Source organism: Procambarus clarkii, chromosome 41, assembly GCF_040958095.1.
Source record: "Procambarus clarkii isolate CNS0578487 chromosome 41, FALCON_Pclarkii_2.0, whole genome shotgun sequence".
NCBI lineage: Eukaryota > Metazoa > Arthropoda > Malacostraca > Decapoda > Cambaridae > Procambarus > Procambarus clarkii.
Window position 1 is genome coordinate 19,898,893 of NC_091190.1, and position 26,510 is coordinate 19,925,402.

The 26,510-nt window shown below is 48.8% G+C and overlaps 1 protein-coding gene across 1 annotated transcript in view; it reads right to left on the minus strand.

Annotated features, from left to right (window-relative positions):
* LOC123761221 (tyrosine-protein phosphatase 99A) overlaps window positions 1–25,786 on the minus strand; it is a 67,777-nt gene extending 41,991 nt beyond the window's left edge. Inside the window, exons 1-3 of the mRNA XM_069339163.1 lie at window positions 25,570–25,786; window positions 20,442–20,513; window positions 20,030–20,310 (exon numbers count right to left, since the gene is read on the minus strand). Of these exons, the coding sequence (XP_069195264.1) occupies window positions 20,030–20,310; window positions 20,442–20,513; window positions 25,570–25,786 (570 nt within the window). The remainder of the gene's footprint in view (window positions 1–20,029; window positions 20,311–20,441; window positions 20,514–25,569) is intronic.
* Between the last annotated feature and the right edge of the window lie 724 nt (window positions 25,787–26,510).

Sequence of the window (26,510 nt, forward strand, 5' to 3'; positions counted from 1 at the left end):
ACCACGAATCGTTCATCAAAAGGCAGCCCCATTTTTAAGTGGTTAAATCTATCAGAATTCCGCAATACTCCGGTTAAGGAGATGAGCCGGGTAAGAGGTTGCACAGCACCACGCTGCAACATGGAGGCCTCCAACCGTAATCAAGGACTGACGACCTCAGCAACAACACCATCAATAATACTACAGCGGAGATTGTTAATGAATGATGCCAAGGGCAGGAGATCAACACGCAGGAAGTGGAAGCTGGTGATGAGGGTGGGGGGCGTGAGGGAGCGAGTGAGGGGGAGAATGGAGAGAGAGAGGGAGCGAGTGAGGGGGAGAATGGGGGGCGTGAGGGAGCGAGTGAGGGGGAGAATGGGGGGAGAGAGGGAGCGAGTGAGGGGGAGAATGGGGGGAGAGAGGGAGGATGGTGTGGGGGAGAATGGGGGGAGAGAGGGAGGATGGTGTGGGGGAGAATGGGGGGAGAGAGGGAGGATGGTGTGGGGGAGAATGGGGAGAGAGAGGGAGGATGGTGTGGGAGATAGGATAGGAGGAGGGTTAGAAATGGATAAAGAGGGTTGAGGAGTGGGCGTCTGTGGGATGGAATACGAGGATAGGTTGGGATACAGGGTGTCGACCCCTGAATGTCAGCCAGGAATGAGGTAATATATGACAGCCTATCAACCCAGCCTAAAATCTGGACGGTGTATGGCAAATAGGTGGAGTGGGGGAGACGGGTAATAGGGGGAAGCGGAGGAGGAGGAAATAAAAAAGGAATGAAAGAAGAAAACAGAGTACAGGTAGGAAGATCATGAGGGAAGAAAAAGAGGCAAATAAAGCGAATCGAGAAGATCAGGGAAGGAGGGGAATATGCGAGAGAAGGGAGGGATGAAAATAGGCGAAGGATGTTTTGGGGTACAAAAGTTCAGAGAAAATACAGTGAAGACGAACAACCAAGTATAACAAATGGCATATTAAGTAAAGAGCAAGATTGTGGATGAAGTTAATTGATTAAAAAGTTGCAACACTACAGGCTTAAGAACATAAGAACATAAGAACAAAGGTAACTGCAGAAGGCCTATTGGCCCATACGAGGCAGCTCCTATTCTTGGCAGTAGCAATATCAGAAATTCAACATATCAAAATATATGACTGCAGGAAATTGCAGAAATTGCCCTAGACGAACTAGCTCGCATTTACACACACACACACACACACACAATCTCATTCACGTCTAACCTACGCTTGAAACAATCCAACGACCCCACGTCTACACGTTACCAAGTAAGTCGTTCCATAATTCAACCATTATCAATTCAGGCTTTTCCTGAATGTACTCTCCTTAAATTCCCAAGCTGTTTCTCACGACGGTATAAAATAAACGAACACTTATTGCTTGGCTGAGGTGATCTTGCGCGTCCTGACTGGTCGTGTAGCCACAAGCAGTTTCTTTTCTAAAAAACTGATAAGCGTGACATAAAACCGCAATACTTTTTGTAATCTGTGTTTTTCATGAATACTCGTTTGTCTGGACCACCGCCACCACTTGTACCTTGCTACTAAACCCCAGCTTGGTAGCTCGCTCGCTCTCGCAAGGACGCAGGCAGGCAGGCAGGCAGGCAGGCAGGCAGGCAGGCAGGCAGGCAGGCAGGCAGGCTGGCTGGCTGGCTGGCTGGCTGGCTGGCTGGCTGGCTGGCTGGCTGGCTGGCTGGCTGGCTGGCTGGCTGGCTGGCAGGCAGGCAGGCAGGCAGGCAGGCAGGCAGGCAGGCAGGCAGGCAGGCAGGCAGGCAGGCAGGCAGGCAGGCAGGCAGGCAGGCTGGCAGGCTGGCAGGCTGGCAGGCTGGCAGGCAGGCAGGCAGGCAGGCCACACAATCACACACGCGCGCGCACACGCACACACACAGTTACGAGGAAAGGCTGCGTGAATTAAACCTCAAGTCGCTGGAAGACAGAAGAGCTAAGGGAAGACATGATTACCACATTCAAAATTCTAAGGAGAACTGGCAGGGTATGTTATTTAACAAGCGTGGTACTCGCACAAGCGAACACAGGTGGAAACAGAGTACTCAAATGAGCCACATAATCCTTAGAAAGAATTTCTCAACGTCAGAGTAGTTAATAAATAGAATGCATTAGACAGTGATGGAATGGAGGCAGACTCCATGCACAGTTTCAAATGCAGTTATGATACAGTCCAATAGGCTCAGAAACGTGTACACTAGGTAACTGACAGTTGAGAGGCGGGACCAAAGAGCCGAAGCTCAACCCCCGCAAGCAAAACTAGGAGAAGTATACAGCCAAAACTGACCTGCTCAAGGCATTATCACCACGCTTGGCTACACCACCACTACTCTCCTTGCAACCACCAGGCTCTGTCCCAGTCCGTCCCATCGTCTTACGGCGTAGGGAGAGAAGAGCAGGAGACGCAGATGGGAGAAAGGAGGATAGAAACAGAAGGGAAGAAGAGGGACACAAGGGGAACTGAAAGAAAGGTAGCAGGTTGAGTTAGAGGTGGATTGTACGGGAAGAAATGAGAGACGGTAGAGATAGGGGGGATAACGATAGGTATATAGGTGAGATAGAGAGGCGAGTCAGTCACACAGTTATTGATGTGGCTCTCCACACAGCTTTACAGTCATGCGTGCAGGCTGCACCTACAGTCATGCGTGCAGGCTGCACCTAGTCATGCGTGCAGGCTGCACCTACAGTCATGCGTGCAGGCTGCACCTACAGTCATGCGTGCAGGCTGCACCTAGTCATGCGTGCAGGCTGCACCTACAGTCATGCGTGCAGGCTGCACCTACAGTCATGCGTGCAGGCTGCACCTACAGTCATGCGTGCAGGCTGCACCTACAGCCACGTGTGCAGGCTGCACCTACAGCCACGTGTGCAGGCTGCACCTACAGCCACGTGTGCAGGCTGCACCTACAGCCACGTGTGCAGGCTGCACCTACAGCCACGTGTGCAGGCTGCACCTACAGTCATGCGTGCAGGCTGCACCTACAGCCACGTGTGCAGGCTGCACCTACAGCCACGTGTGCAGGCTGCACCTACAGCCACGTGTGCAGGCTGCACCTACAGCCACGTGTGCAGGCTGCACCTACAGCCACGTGTGCAGGCTGCACCTACAGCCACGTGTGCAGGCTGCACCTACAGTCTGGTGTATCTACAGTCACCTACAACTTTGGAGACTTGGCCAAGCTTTCTGGTAGTGCATAACTATAAATAAAATACTCTCACATTTCTTGGACACCACTGGTGGCGTTATCTCTGAATTCAATTTTTTTTTTGTCCCTTTCAGTTATATAATGACGCAAAGTATGTGAATATTTCTACTGACAGAGTTTACATTTAGTTAAGTCTACATCAGCAGGTGGTGTAAACTCCCAGAGGTACTTGAAGCCAAGATTGAGCCTAGCAGTACTAACATCTAGAAGTCTGTTAACGTTATTGGATGATCCACAGATGCGCGGATCTTCCGTAATTATAGAATGATGATAGCTGGAGGAACTAGTGTGAATTTCACTTTCTTTTTCGATGGAGGGTTCAGAGGCGGGACCGTAGAGCTGAAGCTCGTCCCCTTTCACGTGACCGAGCACGCACGAGGGGGGGGGATAGCCAGGAGGGGACGGGGGTGGTGGAAGTGTCGTGAGACGATTGAAAAGCTGGAGACGGAGGCGACGAGGCACGAGTCGTCCTCTTCAACACCCGCTTCCTGTCGCCCTGGTGTTCACCACCACACACACACACACGGTCTCCAGGTCACAACGATTACCTGCAGATACAGCCGCCTCCTATCCATCTCGCCTCCTATCCATCTCCCCTCCTACCATCCCTCTCCAAGAATTAGTCTCTCTCTCTCTATCTCTCTATCTCTCTCTCTCTCTCTCTCTCTCTCTCTCTCTCTCTCTCTCTCTCTCTCTCTCTCTCTCTCTCTCTCTATATATATATATATATATATATATATATATATATATATATATATATATATATATATATATATATATATATATATATATATATCTCTCTCTCTCTATATATATATATATCTCTCTCTATATATATATATATATCTCTCTCTATATATATCTCTCTCTCTCTCTCTCTATATATATATCTCTCTCTCTCTCTCTCTCTCTCTCTCTCTCTCTCTCTCTCTCTCTCTCTCTCTCTCTCTCTCTCTCTCTCTCTCTCTCTCTCTCTCTCTCTCGGAATTAGCCCCCCCCCTCCCTCTCCCGGAATTAGAGTTAGACCTGGGAGAATATACGACCCCAAACCTAACTCCGAAACCTCGTCTCGTTAGAGGAAACTATAAAAAAAAATGGGTTGATAAATTAACCCATGCGAGAGTTACTTTAGTCACTTATTTTACCCATCCCGTGGGTGGTGTATTAGCATTTGCTAAGAGTTGACAGAGGCCATATATATAAATATGGCCTCAGGTCATATATGCAGGTCGGAAAATGTAAAGCGCCGGACCAAGAGAACTCTGGTGGGTAGCTAAACGCACGAATCGGAGGGACGATGGGGATTTTCTACAGTTTAAGATTTGCAAACAAGTAGAATACAGTACTGGAGGAGAGAGCAGAGGCAAGGGAGAGAATAATCAGTGGGAAAGCGCCAAGCCATTACGACTATACAGCACTTGGAAGGGGGTCAGGATAAGGATTAGGGATGGGACGGGAGGGAAGGAATGGTGCCCCAACCACTTGGACGGTCGGGGATTGAACGCTGACCTGCATGAAGCGAGACCGTCGCTCTACCGTCCAGCCGAAGTGGTTGGGCATGGAGAGGGTAGAGGAAAAAAATCAATAAACAGCTTCAAATGAAAATAAGAAAGAAACAGTAGGAATAGGAGTCACTCAAATTCCGTACACCAAGCACAAACTAAGAGAGTACGTACACACATTCGTCCATATAGGTACAAACAGGCCACAATACAATCAACCTTTTATATACATCCATTGTTTTCAACAGAAACATTATCTTGAGATGATTTCGGGGCTTTTTAGTGTCCCCGCGGCCCGGTCCTCGACCAGGCCTCCACCCCAAGGAAGCAGCCCGTGACAGCTGACTAACACCCAGGTACCTATTTTACTGCTAGGTAACAGGGGCATAGGGTGAAAGAAACTCTGCCCATTGTTTCTCGCCGGCGCCTGGGATCGAATCCAGGACCACAAGTCCAGCGTGCTGTCCGCTCGGCTCCCTTACATTAACATACATTAGAGAGCAAAATGGTATAGTTGCTTCAACAATGTAGCACAGGAATTAAACGAAAAATGTTTGCTATATGTAACAAGATATTAAGGAAAGTATTAGTTGTGGAGCGGGTCTTCTTCAAGTGGGTTCCGGACCCACCGTCGCCTGTTACCTAGCAGTAAATAGGTACCTGGGTGTTAGTCAGCTGTCACGGGCTGCTTCCTAAGGGTGGAGGATTGGTCGAGGACCGGGCCGCGGGGACACTAAAAGCCCCGAAATCATCTCAAGATAACCTCAAGATAACCGTCGTACAGGCTTTGTACGAACACACTGACCAGGAACAGTTACACATCCATAGGTACAGAAGCCAGTTTCCCAGGGAAGGATCAGCACGTATAATTACACAGTGAATAATGATGAGAACTGATGAGGAAGGAAAGGGGGGGGGGTAGAGTGAATCAGAGGGAAGGGGGAACGTGGGGGGGAAGGGGGGAAAGAGGTAGCGGGCCGTGTTTCCGCTACCCCTCCCCCCGTACAGTGACCTGGAAGAGAGGTAACGAAGGAATTGAACACCTCCCTGGACGACGTCGGGAAGGAGGGGCCGAAGGAGCCGTTCCCCTGCCTTTCCTTAGCCACTATACCGAGGTAGCAGGAGGCTTGGGGCACCCCGCCCGCTGACCGGCTTCCACCCCGGGTGGTGGTTTTAGATGCAGCTCCTCGGAACGAAAACAGTTCCAAGTAGCACGGACTATGGTGATCCCATAGTGGACTTACAGATGTGCCCTGCCCCGGGTCACAAGGCTATGCTAACCAGACCACACACTAGAAGGTGAAGGGACGACGACGTTTCGGTCCATCATTGGACCATTCTCAAGTCGATTGTGTATTACACTATATAATACACATATTACACACTATATAACCATATCTATCATAGCCGCCTCCGCCACACCTCCACCCCACTACACAGGACCAAAGAGCCAGAGCTCAACCCCCGCAAACACAACTAGGTGAGTACAGGGGCACAAAAGGTCTTTATCATACCCCCCCCCCTGTCAATATTTTGACATTACCATTTACAATTGATCTGCTCACCTTATAATTAAAATGATAGCTAGTTACAAACGTTGCAAGTCACGGAAGTTGCAGTGCAATGTATAATTATATGCACAAACACTCGACAGGTACCCCAAGCGAAACCACTTGGGCTGGACGGTAGAGCGACGGTCTTGCTTCATGCAGGTCGGCGTTCAATCCCCGACCGTCCAAGTGGTTGGGCGCCATTCCTGTCACCCCCAGTCCCATCCCAAATCCTTATCATGACCCCTTCCCAGTGCTATATAGTCGTAATGGCTTGGTCGTGAACACCGCCACAAAGTTACAGCCCCTCTCCTGTGCCAGGTAAGTCCACGACGGGCTCACCATAGCCTGTGCTACTTGGAAATTTTTGTACCAAGTAGCGAATCTTAAACAACTTAAATAACAGGTCGTGAACAGATCACACTGGCAGTAGTGCCAACCCAACTGGGAAACAACACAGGTCAACACAGCACAATTGTAAGACATTAAACTACAGGAAGAACAGCTCCAGAACACAAAACTGCAGCAAACGACTTAGCAATTTTTTTTTTTTTTTTGTAGATATATACAAGAGTTGTTACATTCATGTACAGCCACTAGTACGCGTAGCGTTTCGGGCAGGTCCCTGGAATACGATCCCCTGCCGCGAAGAATCGTTTTTTCATCCAAGTACACATTTTACTGTTGAGTTAAACAGAGGCTACAGTTAAGGAATTGCGCCCAGTAAATCCTCCCCGGCCAGGATACGAACCCATGACATAGCGCTCGCGGAACGCCAGGCGAGTGTCTTACCACTACACCACGGAGACTGTAAAATCGAGGAACCAGCTCAACACCACCAGCAACAAGCATTGCACACAGCCCAGATGTATAGACGCCAGTGCAATAACTATATGGGTTACCTGTGGATAATTTCGCGAGTTTTTCTATTATCGTAGCCTGGCCAGGAGGGGCCAGGATTCCTTCGTAAGTTCCAAGTTTATATAATTCCAATTCCCAAAACAGTTGAGATGGAGAATTACTGTCCATATCATTCTTGTCCTGTACAGCCATGACATGAAATAATTAGTTATCACGAACAGACTCAAATGGGAAATTAGACGATATCATCCTCACATATTCGGGTTCAAAGAAGGGGAGTTTGGGACGGCCCAAACTTTTTATCCTATGAATGTTATCCATTCATATAGGATATGAATGGATATATGAATGTTATCCATTCATATAGGATCCATTCATATAGGATATGAATGGATATATGAATGTTATCCATTCATAGGTGTTACCAGCTTTTGGCGCCTTCTTTTGAAGTAACTATCAAAAGATGGCGCCAAAAGCTGGTAAAATAGAAGGCGAGTAGTAACTCACTTATCTGAATCCATTCTTACCTAATGGTGAGAAGTCAGAGTGCAATTAAAATGACAGTCTTCGAAATACAAGACTAGAAAATAGCACAGGGCAAGGTAGAGTACTCGGCCCAATGTTCTACATCTTGATTGGAAAGTTTGGCGAGGTCATTTCAACATCCAATTCAAGTACGTTTATTGAGACGATAAAATACATTTCAAAGGGATAGAGTAGCTTAGGCTATTTCTACCCTCCTCTACTGTGAGTCCCTCAACGGGCGCATAAATCCAGTGAGCACTAATCCATAAATCAATGTACAAGAATCACATTTAACATTGCAGATTAATACAGTAAACACAGCATGTAAGTGTTACACTCTTGAGGCAAAGTGCTTGGAGCTTCTAGGTATTCTATGCCATTATCACACATCCAAACAATTTGATGTGGTACACGACTCTTATTTCAGCGTCCTACGGCCCTCCTACAGCCATTACCCTTCCTTCCCCGCCGCCACTCACACCTCCCCGCAACAGGACCACACAATTACAAGGCAGCTATCATTGTTGGGAAAGTATTAATAATCCACTTCCCCTACACGGACCTCTCGCACAAAGAAGACGCCTCAACAACTGATGATTCCGAGGAAGAAGTCTTGTCAACTATACACTGCTTTGTTACTCCTCCACACCTGCTCAGGACGAGTCATGGATATACCAGGTGTGTGTGTGTGTGTGTGTGTGTGTGTGTGTGTGTGTGTGTGTGTGTGTGTGTGTGTGTGTGTGTGTGTGTGTGTGTGTGTGTGTGTGAGTTAGCACATACACATGAATTCCCACTGCTGTAGTTATTCACTTTGGCCCGACACCTGCATTCAATGCAACTTTCCCCAACCAACCCATGCAAGAAAATGCTGGTGAACACGAGTTTACTTCATGTATGGTGTACATGAGTTTACTTCATGTACGGACTATGGTTCAGGACTGTACTATACTTGCTGGTAAGCGTCGCGTGGCTCTCAAAATCCTTCAGAGGTTGATAGGCCTCAACACCAAATCAACTTGCCCTAAGGCAGCCAGCCTCCTGTCAAGACCACCACCACCACCTACATCACTTTGTGTTGGTTCCGGGCAGTAATGTCCCATCGGCCCGGTCTCTGGCCAGGCCTTCTGGTTGCTGCTCTGCTCTGCCAGCCTGTTAAACGCACCTACATGAAGCCTGACGCATGAATCACAGCCTGGTTGAACAGGTACCGTTAGTAAGTGCGTATCTAGTTCCAGATGTCGGCTAGTTAAGTCCCCCCCAAAAAAAATTTTTAGAGAGTGTTGAAAAGTTTTGGCTCCTAAATGTGATAGAATTCTCTCTCGGTGATAGAATTGTCATTTCTGCGTTTCAACGGGGCTATTTTGGAGGCCTGATCGAGGACCGGGCCGCGGGGACGTTGAACCCCGAAATCATCGCAATGTAACCCCCGATACAACACTTCAATATTTCTTCATAAAAGTGTTAAATTGATGTAAACTATTAAGGGAATGGGTAAGAGCTGGCTAAACATGGACATAATCCCGCTATGATAAATCCCCACACCAGGAGCGACTGACGGCTCCCCTGACACGTCCATAACCTCTCTCTCTCTCTCACAGGGTTAATTATCATGTCGCTAATTAAACTGCAGGCAACATACGAACAAGCGAGCGAGATACGAACAAGCGAGCGAGATATAAACAAGCGAGCGAGATATAAACAAGCGAGCGAGATACGAACAAGCGAGCGAGAGCGAGATACGGACAAGCGAGCGAGAGCGAGATACGGACAAGCGAGCGAGAGCGAGATACGGACAAGCGAGCGAGAGCGAGATACGAACAGGCGAACGAGAGCCAGATACGAACAGGGAAGCGAGAGCAAGAAAGCGATAAGCCATTTTCACGTCCAATTAAATCTCTATTCAACGACGGCAACTAAGCATGGATACTCAGCAAATGGGCCCATTAACTTCATAACGGTGCTAGCAGGAGACCCGACAGGGCCCTCACAACGAAGGGTTAGACCTAGAGCATACCTGGAGAGGGTTTCGAGAGGTCTACTACCCCGAGCCCGGCCTGGGGGCCAGGCTCGACCCGGCGGGTGCTCATGAGGAAGGGGAGGAAGATCCAGTAGGCACTGGGTGAGGGTTGTATACCAAGGGGACAGACAACCCGTCCTCGACTCAAGTCCATTCCATCCAGCGGTCGACCCCACAGACGCATTCATACATTTTTACATGCTGTTCATTCCAAACGGGAATTTTCTCAAATATACATTATTATTATTATAATATATTAGCATATTGTGCATATGTAGGCTTAGGTTCTGTTGGTGATTATTTGTAGTACGTGGGTGAAGCATTTATAGCGTTGTGGTTCGAACAAAATTCGTTAGTGAAGCACTTGTTCCGGAAGTGTTCGAACGAAATCAGTTGTGAGTCGTGTGTAAACCGTCTTTCGTTCATAAACACCTGGGGGGTTGGCGAGTGGCTGGAATCACTTTTGGGTCTTTGTTTGGAGGACGGGCTGAGGGGGAAGTGAGGAAGAGGGAAGGTCCCGGGAAGGAACACCCTTGCAGGTAAACAAGAGACTATCTGTGCCTTGCTTCACGCGAGGGAGCCATTATCTCCTCTCTGATGTGGAAATGAGCCCGACACGTGGAAATGAAGGAGACAGTTTCTTGTGTTTTTATCTCGCGACATTTTTGAACCGAGGACAACTTTATACTGAACGAAAAAGATTTGGAAGTCCGGGGCAGGAGTGGAACTGTGTTTGAGCGAGTGAGCTGTCAGGTGGAATGGCCGTCCAGAAGACGCTGTCCTGCTACACAACCCCATAATTCTGAACCAGCTGTAGCGTTTCAAGTTTTCAGGGAAGGGTTCGAACAATGAATTATCCAGCCTTCTCGGGTGATGACCCTTGTGTGGGTGTAAGGGTGTACACACTACCTGTTCCATTTAAGATCATAAAACCATGAGGGAATAGCCACACATAGGCCAGCCCGTCCTCCAAACAAAGATCCAAAAGTGATTCCATGCACCCGCCAAACCCCCTGTTTACGAATGAAAAGCGGTTTACACACGACTCACAACTGCTGACGTTCGAACATATCCGGAACAAGTGTTTCACTGACGAATTTTGTTCGAATCACAACTCTATAAATGCTTCACCCACGTACTACAAATACAAATAATCGCCAACAGAACCTAAACACCTAACCTAACCTATCCTATGCCTATATATACACAATATGCTAATATATTATAATATTAATTTATACTTGAGAAAATTCCCGTTTTGAATGAACAGCATATTAAAATTTATGAATGCGTCTGTGGGGTCGACCGCTGGATGTAATGGACTCGAGTCGAGGACGGGTTGCATAGGCACACAAACTAGTCGGTGGGGTAGTTGGGGGGGGGGGGGCGCCAGTCGTTAGACACCACGTCTACTGTATAACCAATACCGAATTAAATTCTACTCTAATATTACTGATATATCTACCACACAATCCTATTATATTAATACCACTAAGATTACCACTAATTTACTAAGATTACGGTACGTAATTTATTATGATTACGCATTTTTTGACAGTATATTCGTGTTGATATAATAAAATATTGGACAACAGGAATCCTTTGGCGGATTTTGAATTTGCAGTAAATGCATTATGCTCTATACGTTGGTACTAATAGTTTTGAGTACATGTGTGCAACCTGTCGTCTTACAAATTACGTCTGAATTTGGCCGTTTGGCCGTTTGCCCGTATGGCCGAAAATAGACGTAATTTGAAAATAAAAAAAAATGAAAATAAATTTTTGATTTTTCCAAAACAGTAAGTTAAGGGTCCTCTGGTAGGTTGGGAGGGCAGGAAATTCTCCTAGTTTCAAAAACGTCATGAAAAACGTTAATTGAAAGTTAACTCTCCTAACCTTACCGAGTGAGCCGGAGGACTCAAACAGAAAACGAAACAGTGCATCACTTTCCTGAGCCGATTTCATTTCAAATTACGTCCATTTTTGGCCATAGCGCGCGCACACGAGCGAAAAGCGACGTTATTTTTAAGAGGACTTAAGACGTCACCTAAAGCAATTCAGCTATAGGTTTTCACTTCCCGAAAATACAAAGGTTAATATCCAAAATTTTCACCCCATATCTGTAGTTTGCATTCATATAATAAAGCTCTTGTTTGTGAATCTTCACTAGTTAATATTCTTAAGAGCATTGAAAACCTACACTACTGATGTATAAGAACACCTTTGTACCACCACCTAATTACTTCATTAAATGAACGAGGCTTTAATCGTGAATATAAGAGGTACAAGATATTTACCTAGAATATAATTCAACACCACTACTCTTAATACCAGTAGAGAGGGATGAGTACCTGAACCTACTGTCAGACAGTAGCGGAAAGGTCACACAACGGGAAGGTCACAGCGGAAAGGTCACACAACGGAAAGGTCACACAACGGGAAGGTCACAGCGGAAAGGTCACACAACGGAAAGGTCACACAACGGGAAGGTCACAACGACCATAACGACCCCACTACACATTAGTGATCAATATAGTGGATACAACGGACACCACGTAAGCGATACGACTAAGGGGGGGAACGGAAGCGGGTATAGCGTCTGTAGATAGAACACAGTTGGAGGGAGAGTTACTGGGGGGAGGGGGGGAGGGGGAAGACTATTAACGACTCGCGCGTGCGCAAACACCCGGACCATTTCCAACGTTATCAAGACTGTGTGCACCATTCCTACAGCTTGGGCAACATTTCAGGTACAGGGAGCAGCACCAGCACCACCCAGCTGGCAAGCTGTACCGCGCGGCCCACCGGGAGAGTTGGGCGCGCTGGGCCCGGGGCCCTGGATCGATCGCCAGTCACTCCGCGCCCAGCCACTGACTGGGGTAACCTGCACACAACACAGCTTCTGGGGGAAAAGGATATCCATAGTCCCCTCCCTTCCCCCGGCACACCAGGACACCCCCTTTTATGGCGGAACTCCAGTATCAAATAGCCTGCTGTGAACAAATCCACAAGGGCCGTGACGAGGGTTCGAACCTAAGTCCGAGAGGATCGACATGTATGTACCTGTGGTCCAGTAGTCTGTCCGGGTGAGGCGGGAGCCCCAGTACAGCCACTACCATAATATATATGTATGTGTGTGTGTGTGTGTGTGTGTGTGTGTGTGTGTGTGTGTGTGTGTGTGTGTGTGCTCGCATTATCACACTCCCCAAACTTCACCCAAGTTTACTTCCTGGTTTAACCAACTTGACGCGAAGACCGACAAGGTGATCAGTCTCGTATCGAAGGCACTTTTTTTTTTTGGTTTTGCTTCCCTACGGCTGTTTAAGGCTTCCTTCTCGTCAACAGATTTAGAGTGCCCACCCAACCTGCCTCCCTCCCTGATACCTGGTTGATACCTGCTTGATGGGGTTCTGAGAGTTCTCCTACTCCCCAAACCCGGCCCGAGGTCAGGCTTGACTTATGAGAGCTTGGTCCACCAGGTCGTTGCTTGGAGCGGCCCGCAGGCCCACATATCCACCACAGCCCGGTTGGTCCGGCACTCCTTGGAGGAAAGAATCTAGTTTCCTCTTGAAGATGTCTACAGCAATATTTCTTACGCTCGCTCGATATGAAGGAGAGACGGCGCAGCACTCCACGGACGTAGGTTCGAACTCCAGCACTGGCGGGAACATTAATAGCGTAATGTTTACGCTGATTACGGCCGCTGACGCCACCGTCTACCTGGGCGGCCGCCACCCGTCACGTGACCTGCCGTCATCGGCTTACAAAGCCAGTCTTAACTTACCCACTTCATCTCCCTCCTCCAGCCCTCTACTCCACTCCATCCTTTAGCTCGCTTGCCTCTCCCTCCTACTTCACTCTCACCCAAACCCCCCCCTCCCCCCACCCCTCCCGCCCTTCAAAATACCTTTCTCCGAACATCTACTTATCACAAAGAGTCCAGGCACAGTCAACGCCGTGTCAGGGCACAGTCAACGCCGTGTCAGAGCACAGTCAACGCCGTGTCAGGGCACAGTCAACGCCGTGTCAGGGCACAGTCAACGCCGTGTCAGGGCACAGTCAACGCTGTGTCAGGGCACAGTCAACGCCGTGTCAGAGCACAGTCAACGCTGTGTCAGGGCACAGTCAACGCCGTGTCAGAGCACAGTCAACGCCGTGTCAGAGCACAGTCAACGCCGTGTCAGAGCACAGTCAACGCCGTGTCAGGGCACAGTCAACGCCGTGTCAGGGCACAGTCAACGCCGTGTCAGGGCACAGTCAACGCTGTTTCAGAGCACAGTCAACACTGTGTCAAAGCACAGTCAACGCCGTGTCAGGGCACAGTCAACGCCGTGTCAGGGCACAGTCAACGCCGTGTCAGAGCACAGTCAACGCCGTGTCAGAGCACAGTCAACGCATCTAACTAGAAGGAAGCAAGCCAACGAGACAGGCTTCACAGAGAGGGATAAACACCGGTTATCTTGAGGTTATCTTGAGATGATTTCGGGGCTTTTAGTGTCCCTGCGGCCCGGTCCTCGACCAGGCCTCCACCCCCAGGAAGCAGCCCGTGACAGCTGACTAACACCCAGGTACCTATTTTACTGCTAGGTAACAGGGGGGGCATAGGGTGAAAGAAACTCTGCCCATTGTTTCTCGCCGGCGCCTGGGATCGAACCCGGGACCACAGGATCACAAGTCCCGCGTGCTGTCCGCTCGGCCGACCGGATCCCTCCGGAGTGAGCTGTACAACCCCCGCACCACAACGCGTGTACCAAACGACCAACAAAACAGCATCTACGTGACGACAATAAGTCTCGAGGTAATTGAGGTCGGCCGACTGTTACCTTGACAGTTAATGGCGAAAATAATGAGTGCCATGGCCCCTGCAGGCGCCTGGCGATAATGTTCAACCTCTGGGCCTCGTAGCTATACACCTGAACACTCAAGAGCACTTCCCTATGAGCACTCGCGTGCACTCCAGGGGCGCACGCACACACACACACACACACAGACGTCCCTGAAGCCTACATTACCCAGTTGTAATAACTCTTGCATTCCTTCAGTTTCCTCTCGTTAAACTATTATAGAAAAATGCAGTAAAAGTAAATTAAGATAATGTTGTGTGTTACACCAGTCTAAGTCTACTGCGTCTAAGACTGGGTCTTAGACTGCGTCTAAGTCTACTACTACTAAACCAGTCTAAGTCCACTCTAAATCTACTAAGTCATTGTTTCTCGCCGGCGCCTGGGATCGAACCCGGGACCACAGGATCACAAGTCCAGCGTGCTGTCCGCTCGGCCGACCGGCTCCCTTCACTGGGTCTATTACCCATTTCTTATTATACCTTACTCTGCAATGTTTTCATTGTGTGTAGATCGGGAACTTGACTTTCAAGTATATGTGAATGGCAACAACCACTCATGGCACCTTTACCACAGCCGCTGGCACCATTATGGCACTACCATACCACCACCCAAGGTGCCGGAACTCTACACCCCCTCTCCCTTTCACTCTCTATTTTAAACACGCTCAGGACCGCAGACAGACGCACGCAGTAGTTACTCCCAAACCTTTGAACTCTATGTCTAAACTAAGAATTTAAATCACGATTACTAGCGAATATTCGAATTGAAACAGGAGGTCTGGGAATGTACGAATCCCGCATTATACGAACCAGTCGTCAAGATACTGGCAGGTAAGAGGTTCCACGCTGCGAGCTGTGGCAGGTTACCACTACCCCCTCTCGCCCCCTTGTCAGGGGTATGAGGATGCTGTAGTATGAGATGCTGTAGTATGAGGAGCTGTAGTATGAGGAGCTGTAGTATGAGGAGCTGTAATATGAGGACGCTGTAGCATAGTCCATCCTATTTTAGTCACCTTAGCTATTTGGACAGCTTGAATCTGTCCCCATTATATGTCCTCTTGAGCATTAAGCCCATTATTTGTGTAATACAACGAGGACTTAGTCAGGTATTATAAGCTTCAGAGAAAAAAAATTACGTAGACATATTATATTATATTATATATATATATATATATATATATATATATATATATATATATATATATATATATATATATATATATATATATATATATATATATATATTGAGATTGATTGATTGATGAAGATTACCCAAGAGGTAATTGAGATGCACGAGGCCGCCTCTAGTATACTTTACACCCAGCACACCTCACTACAGCTTCCTGCCTTCCCCCTCAACCCCCCCTATCCAACACTTCTAGAACAGGTATGGTGGGGGGATAGGCAGCGGGGAGGGTGGACCCGTCCCCTTCACCGCCTGCAGCTCCTCCCCCGTCCACCATTACCGTGACCTGACTTGCCGCAACGTTTGCCGCTAATACCGTCCCGTCTCGTGAGATACCGTCTGGACGCCTTCAGAAACACCCTCCTCTTACCTGTCTTTTGTTACCACAGATATATATCTTTGTGTTACGAACACTGGCTGGTGTTCGTAACGCTGCTGCAGCTTTACGAACACTGGCTGGTGTTCGTAACGCTGCTGCAGCTTTACGAACACTGGCTGGTGTTCGTAACGCTGCTGCAGCTTTACGAACACTGGCTGGTGTTCGTAAGGCTGCTGCAGCTTTTGTAAGCCACACACACACAGCTAGGACGCAGTTTCCGTTTCCTTTTCGGTTCAAGGAAACACCAATTCTGATCAAGACCTTTAACCCACCCCTCCAAGCCCCCACTTCTATTCCTCGGAGAGTTTCCTCTCTTTAATCTAGGACACACAGCTTCTAATACTGGGGGGGGGGGTGTAAATCGATTACACGGTGCGGCAGGTGAACTGGGAACGCCCCGCCCACACACACACACAGACTCCAGCATCACTCCCTCTGTGGCACCTTCGCCAGCGGTGCTTTGCTGCAGGCGACTATGCCGCCTTTTCAAAAGGTGCTGTTCCTAGTAATATAACTATCTTTCCCCACCTTCCTTTGATCTTCCCTGCTCCCCAAACTCGACGTTAGCACGCACGCATAATCTGTCTAGCCTTCAGCGAAAGACGAACAGTAAATGAACAAATCCACAAGGGCCGTGACGAGGATTCGAGCCTGCGTCCGGGTGCATCCCAGACACTGCCTTAATCGACTGAGCTACGACAGGGTTAAAAGTGCTATTCAAGCGCCCTAAAACCTAATGTAGTTTAAGCATATGTCGAACGGGACTACCAAGTTGTTCTCCAGTAGTTCAGGGACACGGTGCGACCCGTGGATTTTCCAACTATCAGGAAGTTGCTAGATACATTGGAACTGGTTATCTTGAGGTTATCTTGAGATGATTTCGAAGCTTTCAGTGTCCCCGCGGCCCGGTCCTCGACCAGGCCTCCACCCCCAGGAAGCAGCCCGTGACAGCTGACTAACACCCAGGTACCTATTTTACTGCTAGGTAACAGGGGCATAGGGTGAAAGAAACTCTGCCCATTGTTTCTCGCCGGCGCCTGGGATCGAACCGAGGACCACAGGATCACAAGTCCAGCGTGCTGTCCGCTCGGCCGACCGGCTCCCCGACTGGATGCGCAGCACAGGATACGACCCACAAGGGCTCGAGACATATAATGCCTTACTACTAACCAAGAACCACCATTAATAAAGAGGATTTTCCATACTGAATAAGACTCGCCCATCCTCGCCCATCCTCGCCCATCCTCACCCATCCTCGCCCTCATCCTTCCCCCAGTGAGGAAAATCCTCTTAGTTAATCGGGCCAGCTCCGGAGATCGCCAACCAAACAGCATTTACTACTACCAAGGACATTTACTACGACCTACCTTTCTTCTTTTCATTCCAAGGAATGAAACCTTACGTCCTTTCCTTCCAAGGAAGATGTAGCTTCCTTCTTTCATTGAATCTTGGTTGCTGTAATTTCTGAGTGCGTTACTGGGGGGGAAGTTACCCAAGCTGAGGTATTAACAAGAAAGTTTACCCATGATGAAAAAGAGAGAGAGAGAGATAGAGATAGAGAGAGAGAGATAAGAGAACGAACGAACGAACGAACGAACGAATTCGACCTCCTCCCATCCCCTTCAACATTAAAGGAATCAACCAATTACAGCATCAGAGTGGAGAGAAAAGTGTACTCTTCACCGCCTCCCTTCCTTCACTATCCTCCCTTCTTGTACGCTACCTACCTTCCCCACCCCCTGGCTTCCCCCTACCTACCTACCTATCTTCCTGGTAGCTACCTACTTTCTGGTCGTAACTACCTACTTTCCTGGTCGTTGTACCCTACCTACCTTCCCCTTGGTCGCTTTGGGACCAGGTCAGTGCAGGTCCCTCCCGCTGACCCGAGGGGCTCAATACAGACCTGCACCCTAACGAACCTTCCCCTATGGACACAAGGAAGCACCACCGGCCAGCCAAGAGCCCGCGGACGATGACACTACGATGGGTCGAGGGTGAATGAGGGGAAAACAGCGAGGGTTTGACAATAATTACAGCCTGTACAACCCCCACAATGAACTCCGAAGTTACCCTCGGGCGTAATTTGTGGTATACCACTTTCCTAAATCCCTTTCCCTGCCCCCCCTTCCCTCCCTTCCCTTTCGCCACGAGTCGCTCACACGTGCCAATTCCCAGCACTCATGGCCGACCATCCTGCGACCTTACTTCTACACTATTAGCCAATGCTTTCTACAATAGACCTGAAAATTACACAAGGCTAGGCCGGCAAATTCATTGTTTCCACGACGCATGGAAATCGGAAAACATACCTTGTGCATCGGACAGATATCTATAGCTACATATTTATTTTCAAGCATTGAAATGGACGACGTTCCACGGCTTAGTCTATGCTGCTGTGTCTCTCCCCCTAGTGATAGCTTCAGTGGTATCTGGTCCTGCTGTTGTGTATGTGTTCCTGGTGATAGGTTCAGTGGTGTCTGGTCCTGCTGTTGTGGGTACCTGATGATAGGTTCAGTGGTGTCTGGTAATGCTGTTGTGGGTACCTGATGATAGGTTCAGTGGTGTCTGGTCCTGCTGTTGTGGGTCCCTGATGATAGGTTCAGTGGTGTCTGGTCCTGCTGTTGTGGGGTCCCTGATGATAGGTTCAGTGGTGTCTGGTCCTGCTGTTGTGGGGTCCCTGATGATAGGTTCAGTGGTGTCTGGTCCTGCTGTTGTGGGGTCCCTGATGATAGGTTCAGTGGTGTCTGGTCCTGCTGTTGTGGGGTCCCTGATGATAGGTTCAGTGGTGTCTGGTCCTGCTGTTGTGGGTCCCTGATGATAGGTTCAGTGGTGTCTGGTCCTGCTGTTGTGGGGTCCCTGATGATAGGTTCAGTGGTGTCTGGTCCTGCTGTTGTGGGGTCCCTGATGATAGGTTCAGTGGTGTCTGGTCCTGCTGTTGTGGGTCCCTGATGACAGGTTCAGTGGTGTCTGGTCCCAGCTCCTCCATTCCACCCGGTCCGTCTAATTACCAAAAACTACCACATACTACACACGCTTCAGAAAACTTCCTGGCAATACGTTAGTAATGAATAAATATGATATATTTACTCATTACAATGTTGGTGCTGAACATACAACATGAAAAAACATAATTTTAATCCGAAAAAGTATCTTTTTATAAAGAAATTAGACGAAAATAAAAAGCTGGTGACGCCAAATCAAGTCGACGATCCAAGCTTCGGTTAGGTTAGGTTAGGTTAGGTTAGGTTAGGTTTGGTTAAGTTAGGTTAGGTTAGGTTAGGATAGGTTAGGATAGGTTAGGTTAGGTCAGCCTAACTTAATATATCATATTTATTCATTACTAACGTATTGCCAGGAAGTTTTCTGAAGCGTGTGTAGTATGTGGTAGTTGTTGGTAATTAGACGGACCCATTCCACCTGGTAGTTCCTTAATACTTTGAATAGTGTGTTCAATGTTTGCACCACCCTGCTCAGTATGGCAACATTCCCAATACATAGTACACTTATACAATTCTATTCGCAGATATACATACAGTTAACACTAAGAGGCTCAGCGGAGGATTTGAGCTACATGTGAGTCTCAGAATTCCTACGTAGGTGTGCGGCTTGTCTACATATGTAACCGAAGGATTCTGGCCACAGCTCTCCAGGAAGTGATTATGGTGATCCACGAAGCTCATCTTCCCTACAAAGGCGGATTAAAGCCCCGTGAACCACACCGTAATCTCAGACCAGTCGGTAAGACGACTCCAGTGGGGTGGTTGTTATAGATTCAGCTACTCGGACCAAGTTCCAAGTAGCACGGGCTATGGTGAGCCCGAAGTGGACTTACCTGGCACAGGAGCAGTGCTGTGTGTGTGTCCAATGGGGAGAGACTTGATGTTCATAAAGGACTGTCAATATCCCCACCAATCGCTGCTACCCAATACCAGTTCGTCAACTATACGGAACAATACTCACGTTATGTTGAAGACGGTTGTTGACAGAGTTGACGGCGATCTCCTCGAACTCGAACGAGTCCTCGGGGCGGTAGTAGATGTAGTAGAGGTCCACGGTGCCGTAGAGCTCCTCCGGGCGGAGCCACTGCAGGTAGAGGGTGGCATCGGCCTGGCAGGTGAGGTTGGAGATGGAGGGAGCGCCCGGACCCGACACGTCGGTCGACACGAACACGGGCGCCGACGACTTGCCCTCGTGTCTCTGGGTGAACGCCTTCGTCCACACCTTGAAGTGCGTATTGGGCTCTGTAATAGAACAACAGTAAGCGTTAGTACACCCCACATTGTGTACTGGACTCTGTAACGGAACACTAACGGAAGTCACTTGTGTTAGTACACCCCACATTGTGTACTGGACTCTGTAACGGAACACTAACGGAAGTCACTTGTGCTGTCCCGTCTCGAGTACTGCTCAGTACTCACTTCCCCCTTCAGAGCAGGAGAGATTGCTGAAATAGAGGGAATACAGAGAACATATACGGCACGCATAGACGAGATAAAACACCTAAATTATTGGGATCGTCTCAAAGCTCTCCAAATGTACTCTCTAGAAAGGAGACGAGAGAGATACCAAATAATATACACATGGAAAATACTGGAGGGTCAGGTCCCAAATCTACACAGTAAAATAACAACGTACTGGAGTGAACGATATGGAAGAAAATGCAAGATTGAACCAGTAAAGAGCAGAGGTGCCATAGGCACAATCAGAGAGCACTGTATAAACATCAGGGGTCCGCGGTTGTTCAACGTCCTCCCAGCGAGCATAAGAAATATTGCCGGAACAACCGTGGACATCTTCAAGAGAAAACTGGACGGTTTTCTAAGAGAAGTTCCGGATCAGCCGGGCTGTGGTGGGTACGTGGCCCTGCGGGCCGCTCCAAGCAACAGCCTGGTGGACCAAACTCTCACAAGTCGAGCCTGGCCTCGGGCCGGGCTTGGGGAGTAGAAGAACTCCCAGAACCCCATCAACCAGGTATCAACCAGGTACTAGGCGTTAGTACACCCCACATTGTGTACTGGACTCTGTAACGGAACACTAGGCGTTAGTACACCCCACATTGTGTACTGGACTCTGTAACGGAACACTAGGCGTTAGTACACCCCACATTGTGTACTGGACTCTGTAACGGAACACTAGGCATTAGTACACCCCACATTGTGTACTGGACTCTGTAACGGAACACTAGGCGTTAGTACACCCCACATTGTGTACTGGACTCTGTAACGGAACACTAGACATTAGTACACCCCACATTGTGTACTGGACTCTGTAACGGAACAACACTGGCATTAGTACACCCCACATTGTGTACTGGACTCTGTAACGGAACAACACTGGCATTAGTACACCCCACATTGTGTACTGGACTCTGTAACGGAACAACACTGGCATTAGTACACCCCACATTGTGTACTGGACTCTGTAACGGAACAACACTGGCATTAGTACACCCCACATTGTGTACTGGACTCTGTAACGGAACAACACTGGCATTAGTACACCCCACATTGTGTACTGGACTCTGTAACGGAACAACACTGGCATTAGTACACCCCACATTATAAATAAGTTTATCACTGAACAACGATAACCAGTAATAACAGAGGTAGCAAAATATCAGCTGTCAACGTTGAAACTGTCTAAACGAGGAAGAGGGTCTGGGATTTATGATTAGTAAAGAACTACAGCAAAATAAATACACACATATAAATGTCGGAAGTAAGGGAAAATAGAATTATGTACCGACATTCATATCTAGGAGCGATAGCGATAAGACCTCTGATTGTTGAGGTTCGTCTTGACAGAGTTAGGCTCAATTCAGATTATGCTGTTCAGTTTTGTTCTCTGAACTATAGAATGAACAAATCATAAGAGTAAAGGGAGGGGATTGGAAGAGAGGTAAGGGAGCAGAAGAATAATGAGGGAGGAGGATAAGGAGGCGAAAGATTAGGAAGACGAGGAAGAAATGATGAAGGTGAGTAGGAGAAAGAAGAGGAAGAGAAGAGAGGAGGAGGATGAAAAAAGGAATAGCATGGGGAAAAATTGAACAGGAGAAAAACTGAAGATGTCCTACCACTTATAAGGACACTTTCACCCTCTCCCCTACAGCAGTCTCTCCTCCTCCCCTACAGCAGCCCCCACTACCCATCAACCACCACCACTACACCAGGGGGGGGGGGGTCCCCCCCTCACAACTACTTCACCAGAGGGGGAACCCTACTGGCCATCACCCACTACATCTCTCTACTAACGAAGGTGCTCATTTCACACACTAATTCAGCAGGCCAACACAACTATCACCTTTTGTCGTTAAGACCTTTTGTTCTGGGTTGTGGTGGTTGTGGGTGTTGAGAGTGGTGGTGGGTGTTGAGAGGGGGTAGTGGTGGTGGTGGGTGTTGAGGGGAATGGTGGTGGTGGTGGTGGTGGTGGTGGTGGGTGTTGAGGGGAATGGTGGTGGTGGTGGTGGTGGTGGTTGAGGGTGGTAGTGGTTGTGGGTGTTGGAGTGCGTGTAGATAAACACGTGAGTGACCAGCTGGGACAAGGAAGTCCAATACCCTGAGGTACACACACACACGTGTCAGCCAGTGGTGTAGTACACCTACTCACGGACCATCACCACACCCACACAGTGTTCCCATCACCACTCTCGCCGGCGACCTTCAGCCCCGGCGACACCCCCCCCCCCTTCCCACTCCTTCCTCGCATACACCCCTCCCCCCTGCATTACTCACTATTGCATCCCGGTGTACCCTTCCTCCCCCCCCCTCCCCCCCGGCGCCTGCACACACAGGTGCGCGCCTCGACACGCGTGTACACACACACACACACACACACACACACACACACACACACACACACACACACACACACACACACACACACCACACACACACACACACGCGCGCACGCTATTTGTTTGTTATGCCTTTGTGGTTATACAATATATATGTTGTATAACCACAAAGGAATAACAAACAAATTACTTTGTGCTAACCAATATCTCTTCAGAAGTATCAAAAAAGTGTGTGTGTGTGTGTGTGTGTGTGTGTGTGTGTGTGTGTGTGTGTGTGTGTGTGTGTGTGTGTGTGTGTGTGTGTGTGTGTGTGTGTGTGTGTGTGTGTGTGTGTGTGGGTGTGTGTGTTTACTATTTGTATCTGCAGAACCGAGCTATTAACTCTTGACTCTTGGGCACCGCCTTTCAAATCGATATATTTTTCCTGTGCTATATGCCTGATGCATGCGTATTATATATATAGGAAGCCTTAGTTGAGGACCGGGCCGCGGGGACGCTGAGCCCCGAAATCATGGCAAGGTATATGTGAACCACAAAGTTCAGATCAAACACAACAAAGAGGACACAGGTGGAAATGCAAACGCGTCCCAAGGCACGCGAGGAAGCCCTCGTACCCAGCGCGAGAGGTCAACAAGAGGAATACACTGAAAGAGCAAGTTGTAGAAGCCACCTCCAACCCACAGCTTTTTAAGACCAGGTGCGGCAAAGAATTTTGAGAATCAGAACAGTTACGTTGTACAGCCACAGGTACAGTAGGCGGGGGAACAGGGAGCTAGACTTAAGTGCTTACCTAAGTGCTTACCTAAGCGCTGTTAGGTAAGCACTGGACCAGCACCATGTTGTTGTTGTTGTTGTTTCAGTTTTAGCTACTCAGGACGAAGTGTCCATGTAGCACGGGCTATGGTGAACCCGTAAAAACTTACCAGCACCAGCTAGCAAAACCTGATTCCTATTTTGTAGGTCATGAGAACACCCCCCACCCCCTCCCTCTCGACGCGGTGCTGACAACCAATTTCCGCTGAGGGCGCGTATTAGCATGTCAAGGTGGGATAGGGGTGGAAGGGTGATAGGGGTGGGGGGGAAGCAGGTGGGGGAGGATGGTGGAAAGGATAATTAGTAAGAGCTGGAGGAGGAGGAGGAAGAGGGTGTAACGGTGGCTACCTCACACGCGTGAAAGACACGAGATGGTTTACTCTTGGTTTACACCAAGACTGTAAGGGAGCGAAGCAAGGAGGACAGGAGGAATAGGAGTGGGGGAGTAGGAGGCCAAGGTGGTAGTAGGAGACTTGGGGGGAGGGAGTAGGAGGCCAGGGGTGGGGGGTCGAGTGGACCAGGGTAATGATCTCCCGGACGCAGGTTCGAATCCTCGTCACGGCCCTTGTGGATTTGTTCAGGGTAATGATTTTTGCTAATCGTCACTCAGCAAGCACTTCACACACCCTATAACCTTCCCTATAGCCTAGGGCAGCTCCATCACGGTGCTTATGTACCTAAATATGATGATAAAGGAACCCTCCACAGTATACCGCTTGGTAACGCGATTTGTGATTTGATTTTATACTGTATATACGAGTGATAAGCTGAGCAGTGGACGGAGCCGACGCTACTGATCCACACACACACACACACACACACACACACACACACACACACACACACACACACACACACACACACACACACACACACACACACAACGTTGTGTCACTTCGGTAGTTCGGACTCGTTGCCCCCGCTCACCTTTAGAGCTAGAACATGTTTAATGACTAAACCAACCGCTGTTATATTCTGAACAGGGGTTAAGTAGATGGTTTCAATAGCATACAAGGCGTGCTGCCAGCTGACTGTGTCTCAAGGTCACTCTAGTCTTGTCTCGTACCTTTAATAGTGCTCTCTCAAGAGTAAGGGGAGCAAGGGACACCTCTCAGGTGCCATCTGTCCAGTCCGTCTTCCTCAGGTGCCCCAACGTCAAGAAACTGTCGTACTAACGTGCCCTTATCCTAACCTACCAGAGGACCCAAAACAGAAAACGGTACAGTATGTCAATTTCGCGAGCCGCTACCATTTTCTAGTACGAGGTTTTTTGGACTTGCAGTACAAATGCAACATTGCTCTATTAGGAAGACGGGTTGATCTGTCGGCACCTGTACCAGAAATGACACAGGAAGCTCCGTCAGTTGGTGGTGTCGTACCGTACCTTTCCTTGTGGTGAGTGCAGGTGACACACGTGGTGAGTGAACTGACCCCACCTGCGACCCCAGGTGAACCTGCCCTCCTCCCCCCTACACACCTGCCTTCTCTCTACACCATAATTACCACCATTGTCTACCTGGCCAGCACCGCTCCACGTCTGCTACTCTCCCAACAGCTCCCACCAACCTTAGTCATGCCCTACAAAAACTTGCACCCCACGATTCACTTTCCTCTTCTTTACGCACACCCCACGTTACCGGCTAGGCGATTATCGGGGGAAAACATGTTAAATAATATATTCACAATACGTATAGACCCCCAACCCCAGGTACCCCCAGGTGCCCCAAATAGTGGGGTTAAGCAAGGGTTCTCACTGAAGCAGGGGGAATGAAGGGAGAAAGGGAGACTGGACCAGAAGGCAGTGTAGCCCTCGGCTCGAATGATGGCACGAATCCCAATAAACAGGTTGATCATATTCTGTCATTTAATGCTGCCTTCAGCTGCTGCACGATACCGTCTACCATGGCACGGCTGAGTGGCACCTTGGCACGGCTGAGTGGCACCTTGGCACGACTGAGTGGCACCTTGGCACGACTGAGTGGCACCTTGGCACGACTGAGTGGCACCTTGGCACGACTGAGTGGCACATTGGCACGGCTGAGTGGCACCTTGGCACGACTGAGTGGCACCTTGGCACGGCTGAGTGGCATCTTGGCACGGCTGAGTGGCATCTTGGCACGGCTGAGTGGCACCTTACCATTCTTCAAATTGCCATTTTTGTATTTGCTCGTAAGATAAAAAAAAAGGTGCCACATACTGAAGTGATGGTGGCCTCAACCATACTATATGGTATACGAGACAGTGACACCGTCAACCATACTATATGGTATACGAGACAGTGACACCGTCAACCATACTATATGTTATACGAGACAGTGACACCGTCAACCATACTATATGGTATACGAGACAGTGACACCGTCAACCATACTATATGGTATACGAGACAGTGACACCGTCAACCATACTATATAGTATACGAGACAGTGGCACTGTCAACCATACTATATGGTATAAGAGTGGCACCGTCGACCACTCTCTCAACACGGTGCCATGGGTCGACACCCCACACTGGCACTCCGGGCGGAGGGGGCAGGCAGCGAGGGGCCTGGCACACCAGGTGTCACCACCCCGGCGGACCATGAAGGAGAAAGGAACGCAAGATAAGAGATTTATATTTATTGTGTATATAAAAGCTTAGGTAAACTGCGCTGGGACGTAGACTATTAGTCTACTACTCTTCATTCTGGCGAACTTAGGGCGCATTACTTAAGGTATCTTGTAATACAGGAGAGAGAGCAAGCTTAGCTTAGCTGCCAACACCCACACATCGTGTCAGCAAGGCTGACAGCCCGCCTGCTATCATAACTTTCACTGTATTTCCCACTTCTAAAC